The sequence below is a fragment of the Sorex araneus genome, chromosome 6 (assembly GCF_027595985.1).
Source record: "Sorex araneus isolate mSorAra2 chromosome 6, mSorAra2.pri, whole genome shotgun sequence".
Lineage (NCBI taxonomy): Eukaryota > Metazoa > Chordata > Mammalia > Eulipotyphla > Soricidae > Sorex > Sorex araneus.
Genome location: NC_073307.1, coordinates 106,082,007 through 106,094,203, shown reverse-complemented (window position 1 = coordinate 106,094,203; position 12,197 = coordinate 106,082,007). Strand labels below are relative to the sequence as shown.

The 12,197-nt window shown below is 35.6% G+C and overlaps 1 protein-coding gene across 1 annotated transcript; it reads right to left on the bottom strand.

The window, feature by feature from the left end:
- Positions 1-988: 988 nt before the first annotated feature.
- Positions 989-1,930, bottom strand: LOC101556128 (olfactory receptor 52E5-like). The gene has a single exon (XM_004621185.2). It carries the CDS (start codon positions 1,928-1,930, stop codon positions 989-991), a length of 942 nt encoding a protein of 313 aa, XP_004621242.2.
- Positions 1,931-12,197: the final 10,267 nt, after the last annotated feature.

Sequence of the window (12,197 nt, the reverse complement as noted above, 5' to 3'; positions counted from 1 at the left end):
TCATGTGTATCCCTTTACTTATTTTCAGCAATCTTCTTGTCCAGAGTTATCATTTACAACTATCATTTCAGGTACTTTCTCTAATCCTCTCCCACACCCGCTACCCTGTGGCAAACTTCCTACAAGTACAAGTACGACAAGTACTCCTGGCCCTCATTTCTACTGTCCTTAGGTGTTAGTTTCATACTGTTTGTATATCCCACAAACAAGTGCAATCATTCTATGTCTGTACCTCTCCTTCTGATTTATTTCACTCAGCATGATACTCTCCACGCCCATCCACTCATAAGCAGATTTCACAACTTCATTTTGACTGATGGCTGCATAGTGTTCCATTGTGTAGATGTAGCATAGTTTATTCATCATCACTCTATTTTTGGACACTCAGGTTGTTTCCAGATTCTGGCTATGTGAATAGTGCTACAATGGACATAGAGGTTCAGATGCATGTGTTTTGGATTCTCCAGGGTATATTCCCAGAAATGGTGCTGCTGGGTCATATGGAAGCTCAGTTTCTAGTTTTTTTGAATAATGCCCATATTGTTTTCCAACTCATTAAGAGGTTTCTTTAGATTTCAGACACAGAAACTAGCTAATATTTTTTGGCACTTGGGTCTGTTTACTACCACAATTCTTTTGTATTGCTGTATTTTGTATCTTGTATTTTATTTGTATTCTGGCAAATGAAAAACTGTGTAGAGTATCTTCACATACAGCCTATCAATTTCATAATGGTGCCAGAAATTATAGATATACTTATAGTCCATGTATATAAGCTAGAGAGAAATATGGGAATATGGGATATCAATGGGATTTTGTTGGATTAAAAATTCTTTCTGGCTAGAGATGTATATATTTAATATTATATATATTTAGCATATGTATGTACACAGAATTTACAAAGTATGTATAATTTCTTAGTATATATATTTAGTATGTGTAAAGAAAATATCTATATCTACCTATTTTTTCCTGAGACACCTGAGGCTCAGACAGCTTTAGGGTTAAGAATTCTTAGTACTTGTTCCCTGATCTGCTTTGTCCTGACGCCATAGATAACAGGGTTGAGTGCAGGTGGAATAACCATATAAATATTAGCCAGAAATATATGAATGTATCCAGGAATGCTATGGCCAAAGCGGTGGGTCAGAAAAGAAAAAAACGCTGGGATATAGAAAATGAGCATGACACAGACATGGGATCCACAGGTGTTCAGCGCCTTTAGTCGGGCATTCCATGATGGCAAGTGAAAAACTGTGTGGAGTATCTTCACATAGGAAAAACCAATTACAATGAGGTCAAGAAATCCCACAGCAATGGCAACCATTCCAAATAAGTTATTGGCTCTGGTACTTGTACAGGAAAGACGGGCAATGCCCATGTGCTCACAATAGGTGTGAGGAATGATTCGGGAACTACAGAATGACAACAGCAAGATAAGGAACACAAAAGTGATGACAAAGATTAATGATCTCACTACCACTAGTATACCTAGAATGGCTATGACCTTATTTGTGAGGATCATAGTGTATCTCAGGGGATTGCAAATAGCAACATAGCGGTCAATGGCCATGGCTGTCAGTACTCCAGACTCAAGGCCGGTACACAGGTGAATCATAAACATCTGTGCAAGGCAAGCCCCAAAAGGTATTTCCCTGAAATTAAACCAGAAGATTCCAAGCATCTTGGGGATAGTGGCAGTGGACAGACTTAGGTCAGTGAAGGCCAACATAGCCAGGAAGTAATACATGGGCTGATGGAGACTAGGTTCAGTCCGAATTATAAAGAGGATTATTATATTCCCCAAGAGAGCAATAATATATACAGCACAAAAAGGGAAACCAATCCAAATGTGGAATTTTTCCAAGCCTGGAATCCCCAACAGAAAAAAAGAGGGAGGATAGAATTGGGTGGTGTTGTGGTAATACATCTTCATAATTACAGGAAAAAATTGTCCACACTGTCAAGACTTTGTTCTGATCATTCACATCATCATTTCAGGTCTTTGAGAGATGCGGGATCAATTCTCAGCAGAAGACCTTGGAGCGAAGATGAAAAAAATGTAAAATATATTTCGAATAGACAAGTCATCAGATTTATAACATTTAAAACATTTCTATAATACATGTCAATCTTGATGAGTTGTTACAGTGGTAGGAATGGTATACAACACACTTAGAAGAGAATGGAGTGGATTGAAGGTTCAAGTTAGGGCTTAAAGTAAACAGAGTGAGAACCGATACTTACCTGGTCTAAATAAATGGTCTGAAGATACAAAGGTGATGGTTTGCAAAATAAATTGCATAGAACAATCTTTGATATGATTTCAAAGATGAGAGTAAAATAACATATCAATTTCCAGAATTCTTTCATAAGAAAATGAATAAATGTTGGTGCTCTTTATTGTGACATAGAATATAGTATCTGTAAATTTTGGTTGATTAGTGTAGATATTTACATCAGTTTGAAATATGTAGATATTAAATTTATATGAAATCAATGAGATTCTCAACAGGCTAAATAGTATTTAAATAGCAGTGCAATGAAGTTTAGTTTTTAAAAACATCTATGTGTTATAAAGTATCAATTTCATTTATGTGACTCCAGAAAAGTACAGATTTCTACTGTTATGAGAAACTAAAATATTTTTTCAATTTAAAAATATTTACAATATCTTAAAAACTATAGTGGGATAAATGTTACAACAGTTAATTAATATTTCTGTGCTCTCAAATATTCCTCAACTAACTACAGAAAATGGCCCAAATTTAACTTTAATAAATGTCATTTATAAGTGGTTCTCTCTTTAAAATATATTTGAAATAGGGAAATAATATATATCTGACAATGAAATAATGCAATGAGTGCTATGGTTAGAAGATATATCAAAAGAACCTAGAGGGAGGTAGAACAACCCTTAGGGAGACAAGTGTTGGGTGCAGTTTTATTAAAAGTAGCTGAAAAAAACTAAAGAAAATCATACAGATGGGTAAATATAATTAAATGATTAATATAGCAGATAGCATAGGAAGAAAGCAGTAAGTCTTATATGTGCCTTTACTTAGATGTTGTATTAGCTTTCTTTGTGTTAAAGAAGCACTTCACTTAGTATTCATGGAGAATGATAGTTCAGCTATATTTTTAGATAGAATTCTTGAGAATAACTCATACAAATGATTGGTGAGCTTTAATGTTGTCTCTAGTGAATATATCAGTGGAAAAATATGGCAATTATGTTCTTTCAGTAGTCCTAGAATTTTGGAATGACAGTCAAGTTGAATTCTTTTAGATTGACTTGAAGAATCTTAATGCTTCATAGAATGAATCTCAGCCAGGCGATGTGTTCAATGCTTAGCATTGTCACTGACACCAAGAGGGCAGAACTATGTATAAATGGTGGCTCTGTATAAATTCTGTAGCACTCTAGCACTGTTGTCCCGTTGTTTATCAATTTGCTCGAGCGGGCACCAATAACATCTCCATTTTGAGACTTGTTGTTAGAGTTTTTGGCATATCGAATATGCCACGGATAGCTTGCCAGGCTCTCCGAGAGGGATGGAGGAATTGAACCCACTTTGGCCTCGTGCAAGGCAAATGCCCTGCCCACTGTGCTATTGCTCCAGCTATTGTTCTAGGTAAGGAAAAAATAATAATATGTATATACAATTTGCAAAATACAAACTGAATCAGGGAGATGACTGGAGTATAAGCACATAGGAGCATCGGATTCCATCCCCAGCACCCCATGGTTCCCTGAGCACCACCAGGTGTGGCCCTACAAAATATGTATTGCATAATATTGGTGATTCTACATAGGAGTTAAAATGCTACCATGTTTTTTATTCAAAACTCTTTTTCCATAATAAAGATAGGAATGGTAAAAATCATGCCAGTAGGGCTGGAGAGGTAGTATAGGCAGACAATCCTTACCCCAGTTCAACCCCCATCATCACATGTGGTCCCCAAGCACCTCTGGAGTGATTTCTGAGCAGCACAGTCAGGAGTAAGTCCTGACACTGCTGGGCGCATCCCCCGAAACAGCACCAAATCATGCCAGTCATTTTAATTTTTATTTAAGTTGACTAGTCTTAAAGCAACATTAAATAACAAATTAAAAGTACCATGATAGAGGCCGGGCTGGAGCGATAGCACAGTGGTTGGGCTTTCGCCTGTCACGCGGCTGGGCTGACTCATGTTAGATCCCTCTGCCCCTTTTGGAGAGCCCGGCAAGCTACCAAGAGTATGGAGCCCGAACGGCAGAGCCTGGCAAGCTACCCGTGCATATTGGAATTTGCCTAAAACAGTAACAATAAGTCTCTCAATGAGAGACGTTACTGGTGCCCACTCGAACAAATTATAGAGGCCATAACAGTAATACAGTGGGTAGGGCATTTGCCATGCTCGGGTCTGTCCCGCATTCCATCTTCATCATCACATAGGTCTCCAGAGCACCACCAGGAGTAAATCCATATAGTATAAATTAACTTTCTAAAAAGCTTTAAGCATTGATTCAACTGTAACATTTTTTCTTCTTGAGACATCTGTAAGTGCAGCCTCATATTACCAAACACTCATAGTATGTATTGGTATGAATCAAGTTTTCTCTGCAATATTTTCGTCTGTTACTTAGAAATTGCAGGTGTTTTTTTCTTTTTCTTTTTGGATCACACCCGGCAATGCACAGGGGCTATTCCTGGCTCATGCACTCAGGAATTGCTCCTGGTGGTGCTCGGGGGAACATATGGGATGCTGGGAATCGAATCAGGGCCGGCCGCGTGCAAGGTAAACACTCTACCTGCTGTGCTATCACTCCAGCCCAGAAATTGCAGTCTTAATGACACTTCTCTATAACCCATTTCCATTTGGATATTTGCTTCTGGGTTAAGTGACATTTAGTAAATCTACAGAAACAAATTTCTACAGTGCATTAGCAAAACTCTCAAATGGTGGTGATTGTGATTAATTAATTATTATTACTACGATTGAGTGTTGGGAGATAAAGCAGATTTGGAAAGAGTACAGTGAACAAAATTGAAAATATTTGTGTGATGCCTATGGTATCCTTTGTCCATAGAAATGTAATTATTTAGACTCAGAAACTAAGAAATAATATTTGATAACTAAACATTAATAACAAATTTTAGATAATAAAATAATTTAAAAAAGTAAATTTTCAGCATATTCTTATTACAAGAAAACTAATTAAAACAGTTCTGGGAATACAATTTTTTTAATTTGTTTTTGGTTTGGGGTCTAAACCTGGTTGTGCTCAGTGCTTACTTCTGGTTTCATGCTCAGGGATCACTTATAGCATTTCTCAATTTCTCAGGAAACCTTATGAGATATTGGGGACCCAATCCAGTCCAGGCACTTGTAAGGCAAGTGCCTTACCCACTGTATTATTTCTCTGACCTAAGGAATGGTATTTCAATGGAAAGACTGCATGTTATGGATCCTTGAGGTCTTTCTGAGATGAATATTTCAAGTATTTATTTAATATTTATTATTGAGTGGTAGCACGGGGGGTAGGGCGTTTGCCTTGCACACGGCCAACCTGGGTTAGATTCCTCCACCCCTCTCGGAGAGCCCGGCAAGCTGCCGAGAGTATCTCGCCCACACGGCAGAGCCTGGCAAGCTACCGGTGGCATATTCGATATGCCCAAAACAGTAACAAGTCTCACAATGGAGACGTTACTGAAGCCTGCTTGAGCAAATCGATAAGCAATAGGATGACAGTGACAGTGACAGTGACTTTGTGACTGGTGTTGCTATGTATAGGAGTTATCATAAGCTAAGATATATGATGTTAATAAACAGCTATTTTTCTTAACTTTACATTTGTTAGCAAGAAAGACAAGACTCATATAAAATAATTAAATTTTATCATAATTATGTGCCATGAAAATGCAATTAAATAGAATAAAAATAAACAGTTAAAATAAATAGTTAAAAATAAACAAATTATATACAAACAAACTATTTAAAGAGCTGAACAAACACCATTAACAAAGGGTATAGAAATAGTCAAGAGTGAATAAAATAGTACTCCTCATCACTGGTTATCTGAAAAATGAAAATAAATATCTCAAAGTGATTTCATTTTGTACTTCTTGAATGTATAAAGAGAAAAATGTTAAACATAATATATTGAAGATACAAAATAAATAAATTCTCATGTTTCTGATAGACATGTGAGATATAAAACTACTTAGAAATTTTGACATTTTTATCATATCAAGAGTACAACTTCACTGTTATTCAGCAACTTCAAGATCTTTCACCAAAGGGAATTAATATCCAGTAGATATGTCAACCAGGCAATTACGTATGAATACTTGATTATCAGAAAAAGGATATGAATAGTAATATTTGGAAATCATCAGTGTGTAATATGTTTGATATATGCAGTGTATACATGGTTAAATAATTATGGGCAAATTATAAAATAACAGGTAGTAATAAATACTATAATTTATTAGTTGTAAGCCAATACTTTATGATCCATCACAAGATATAGTAAAATAATATAGGTGGGAATTCAACTGTATTTTTAAAGTGTATATGTTGGGGGGGAGAGAGAGAGAATGAGAGAGGCAGAGAAAAAGAAAGAAAAGAAAGAAAAATAAAGTGTATTTTCACTGATAATTGAGTATAAAGTTAACAGAATCTCAGATGCATACACTCTAGATTTTGTAAAAGGTGGGGATGCTTGATTTCATTACTTCTTTCTCATTTTAAAAACCAATTAAAATAATTTAGTTTATCTCATGTCCATATTTCAAGGACTTTATATGAGTGCTTCTGAGCTTACTTTTTATTTCTTTCTTTCTTTCTACGAGGTCTCAAATATTCAGCAGAGAACTAACTTACCAAATTTTAAGAAGCTTTTTCATCTTCCAAAAATAGTCATGTGCTTGGATTCTATAACATATGGGTTTGTGAAATGATAATTTATAGTGAGGAGTCAGAATTTATACAATATTGTAAATTTCCCAGTTGCACTTGTCCTCTGGGTATCCCAAACGCCTGGTGGATATAAAAATAGACTTCCCTAATTGTATAAATTTAAAAAAATGAATCTTTTCTACATTTAGCTCAAGTCAGTAATCAAATTGCTAAAAATATTTGGGAAATAATGTTAATTAAATTTTTAATAATAATAATTTCACACTAACACACATACCCAACCATTATGTTACATATCTCAAATAGGTACAATGTGAATATCAATAACATTTCAATAAAACTGGGAAATTTAAATAAAATCAATACGGAATAAAATGAATGAACATATTAAGTTTAATATAAAGTTGTGGTAGAACATGACTCCTATTAACTCACTGAAATTTGTTTATAAGTAGAAATATTGTATTTTAAAGTACATCATTCTCAAATATATGCTATAATATAAAACATAACTTAATTACATAAGATGCTCAAATAATGCTTCAGAAATGGTGGATTTGAACTCAATTTCCATCCTTAAACTATATTGGTAAGTATCATAAAGAGAATTTCTTGGAAATACAGAACTTATGTGAAGCATTAATAAGAAAGTTATTGAAAAGTAGCCAAACACATGCATCTATTAAATCAAATCAAGAGATTGCAGGTCTGAAAAATTGTCAATAGCTGAGTAGCAATGACAGCCAGTGCTGCCAACTCTGGTAGTTAAGAAGACGATAAAGAACTCAAAGACTGGAGGAGTTGAATAATTGCTAGGTTCTTCCATGTAAAGTATCTTGACTCATAGAAAACCCAAAAATTCTTTAAATAAGAGGCACAGGAATTTTTGCACAGAGAAAAGCAAATAAAACTTTTTCTATATCCTATGTTTTCATAACTACAACAATCGCTGATGAAGAAGATGTTATAGCAGAAATCTAGATAGAATGAAGCCCTACTTCTGTAGTCTCTAGTCTAGTCTCTAGTCTCCATTGCTCCCTAGAGATCCTGATAAGGCTCCAAGAACAATGGAAACATCAAATGAAGTTGAAAAATGTGTTAAATGAAGAAAACCATGCCATGAATGAAACATTTCAATGATAGCATGCTGCTGGGCTTATGTCTTTAGATGAGAAAAAGTGGTCTATTCTGAGATTCTTATAAATGAATTATCTCTTTTACTCTTAGATCATGGGGTTTTAGAAAATGACAATTGGAGGCTTCTGATCTCCTTGAACAAATTTTATTAGCTCACAGAACCAAATTATTCTTGTCTAAAATATGAGAATCATGAACTTTGCAACGCTGCATTGTTGCAAGAATATAATTAATTTTAGTTTTTTTTACTTAAACAAATATTTGACCTCGTATGTGCAAAGCTCTATTTTACATGTTTAAATTAGAGTATATCAAGGAATTGCTTTTGTTATCTAAATTAGGAGACAAAAGTTGAATATATAATGACAACAAGGTTTATGCTATGATAATAAACCTTAGCTCATAATGTCTCATATTATTCTGCTAAGAAAAATGGGGACCATCAAACACAAAAACTTAGGTTCTTGAACAGTTGTCCAGAAAAGAGATTGCTCCCTTCCACAGGAATTGGCTAAGTTTCATCAAAAACTAAAATTTTTGTATGACAAACATGACTAATGGAGACTAACATTTCTATCCTTTAAATTTGAATACAAAGACACTAAAGGATAAAAATGTAGCTAAGTACATAAAAAGAGGAAAAATGGATTTAGGTAGAAAACATAGGGATTTTGTGTTTCTCACTATATTGTTTTTTTTTTCAATTTTGACTGTTTTCTATTAACTGAATGATTATTGGGCTGGAGAGATAGCACAGCGGGTAGGGCTTTTGCCTTGCACGCAGCCGACCAGGGTTCGATCCATCCACCCCTCTCAGAGAGCCTGGCAATCTACCGAGAGTATCTCGCCCACATGACAGAGCCTGGCAAGCTACCCGTGGCGTATTCAATATGCCAAAAACAATAACGGCGAGTCTCACAATGGAGATGTTACTGGTGTCTACTTGAGCAAATAGATAAGCAATGGGATGACAAGTGACTAGAATGATAATTATTAATTTATTGTTTTCTCAGTTATTTTAAAAAATGGGAATAATAATTCATTAACTATTTTGACCAGAATATCTCTGGAGTTTGTTCACCTTGTTATAATTATGTTAGTTACCACTGTGCTAATCATAAAAAAGTTAATTATTGGTAAGACAGAAAAATTAATAAAAGGGGGTTGGTGGCTGTTCTGAGCCACACCCATTGGTATTTGGGGGCTATTCCAGGCTTTGTGTTCAGGAGTAACCCCTGCTACCACCCTATTTCTCTAATAAATTTTTTTACTACAGATTTGTCAACACCTTTGCAAACACTGAAGAAAGTTGAATGTTTTCATCACAGTATTGTTATTCCTCTGGACAACCTCAAAGATACACCATAATATACACCAAAGATACACAATAAGGAGCAATAATCAGATTTATTCCTGGAAAAATATCATTCATTGCACTATTTTTAAGGGCCCTTGCCAAGATATTTTGGGGAGTAGGGTGACCGCAACACTCTGCCATAGAGGTTCGACAGTTGAACAACGTGGTTCTGTAGCCTAGAGGTCACTAGGGGCCTTTCAGGGCCATATACGGTAGGAGTATATGTCTTGAGGTATGAGAGATGGGCTTCCATCCAATGGGGGAAAAATGCCACTGATTTTACTTACATTCCGTGGTCATGGGATATCTTCCTAGGAAAGCAGTATGCTGTGATGCTTTTTCCACTTAATTGATTAAGTTTTATTGTTGAGTTATAATTCTTTATATATTCTAGATTCTAAAACCTTCTCAGGTAAATATTTAGGTACTTCCTTAAATGTGTGGGTTATCTTTCCACTTGGTACTGTCTTTTGAGGCAAAACATGAATACTGATGAAGGCTAATTTATCTATATTTTTAAGCTGCTTGTCCTTTTGGTAATATACTTAGAAATCATTACCTAATCTAATGTATATTTTTCTATTACTTTTGGCTCTTAAATGCAGTTATTTAATACCAATTGGATTAATTTTTGTAGGTAATGTAAGTCTATGTACTTTTTACTGTCTTCATGTTTATTTTATTGGTTGTTTGCTTGAATAATTTGAACTGAGTTTCCAAATACATCTCCCTGATCAAGGAGAATATCATTTCTGGTGTGAAGATTAGTTTATTTAAAAATATAAGATTGGGGCTGGAGCGATAGCACAGCGGGTAGGGCGTTTGCCTTGCACGCGGCCGACCCGGGTTCGAATCCCAGCATCCCATATGGTCCCCTGAGCACCGCCAGGAGTAATTCCTGAGTGTATAACCAGGAGTAACCCCTGTGCATCGCCTGGTGTGACCCAAAAAGCAAAAAATAAAAAATAAAAAAATAGGATTGATGAGAGAGATGTTTTGTGGATTTTTAAAAATTTTCCTAGCATCTTGATTTACCCTTCAAAGCCCTCCTTCCTTTTGATCGCTACATGTCTGTGGAGAAAACTCTTCTCCAGTTACCACCTCACCCCCAGAAGCAAAGCATTACTGGGGCTTCAACCTCTTCCACTCACTGTCAAGATGATTCCCTGTTGCCAATGCTATTTTTAATGACACACACACACACACACACACACACACACAACTTGGCCATTTTAGAAACTCAAATAGATTTGTATTCTTGGATATTTTGTGGTTCCCACTATATATATATTTTTTTTTCAACATAGCCTCATAAGATTATTGTTTTACTCACACTGCTAAAGTTGGGAGTAATCTTTTTTCTCTCTTTTAAGAATAATTTGAAATCTATTTCAAATCATGTCATTCTCTGTCTTTTATAAGAAAACACAGTATGGGAATAATAAATGATCAAAGAAAATTGAACCAGAGAACTGATTTACAGAATTTATCTTCCCATGGGCAGTGGTGGGGTGGCAGTGGATGGTTGGGAAGGGACCCTGAGGTGGAAGATGTGATGCTAGAATGCTGTCTGAGTGAAACCCTATCATTAATAGTAAGTCACAGTGTTTCAAATTTAAACAAAATGTCGAAGTATTGGAACAATGTGACTTTATTTATGCTCCTAGTTTAATAGTTTCTTTGGGAAGATATATGATACTCTTTCTTTAAAAAGAGACTGCCATTTTCCTAAGGCCCACAAGAATATATATATGTGCATATTTTTAACATATATACATATATATACACGTCACATATATAGTTACTTTGATTATGTAATCATCTAGTTTTAGTTATCACATGGATATGTCACATGGATATATACTGTGTTTTGGTTGGTAACATTGGAAACTATTATTAACATTTCTCTAGATAATTTTGCTTTAGAAAGGAAACAATAAATGTAGACCTTTATAAACATTTATTCTTTATCAATTCGAGTTTCAATGTATCAAATTGATACATAATAAATATAATTGAAAGTCACTTTTATAAGGGGATTGGTCAAACCTCAACTTCTAATTTTACTAGGAATTATATATTTTAAAGGGAAGAAGCATTCTTCCATGTCAATATACTGTAAATTTACTTATTAAAAGCATTTAGGGGAGGCTGGAGCAATTGCACAGTGGGTAGGGCATTCCCAAAACCTGCAGACCCTGGTTTTATTCCCAGCATCCTGAATGGTCCCCTGAGCACTGCCAGGAGTAATTCCTGAGTGCAGGTCACACCTGTGCATTGCCAGGTGTGACCCAAAAAAAGCGAAAATAAAAAAAGCACTTAGGGGATATGTTGGAGTTCTCACAAATTACTCCTGTCTTTGTATCCGGAGTTACTTCCTGGCTTTTTGCTCATATGCAGAGCTGAGGATTAAAGAAGTTGCACTGTAGCACTGCCGTCCCATTGTTCATCGATTTGCTCAAGTGGGCACCAGTAATGTCTCCATTGTGAGAATTTTTACTGTATTTGGCATGTCTAATACACCATGGGTAGCTTGTCAGGCTCTGATGTATGGGCAGGATACTCTCAGTAGCTTGCCAGGCTCTCCAAAAGGGATGCAGGAATTGAACCCGGTCTGCTGTGTGCAAGGCAAACACCCTACCAGCTGTGCTATCTCTAGTCCTTAAAGAAGCTACATGCAAATAAACACTTTAACCTCTTTACAGTCTTTTTGGAATGCTGAATGACTCTCTGACCAAGGTCAAGGCCAAGAGTAAAAAGTCTGAAGTACTCAGATTTCACAATGACTGTACACTAA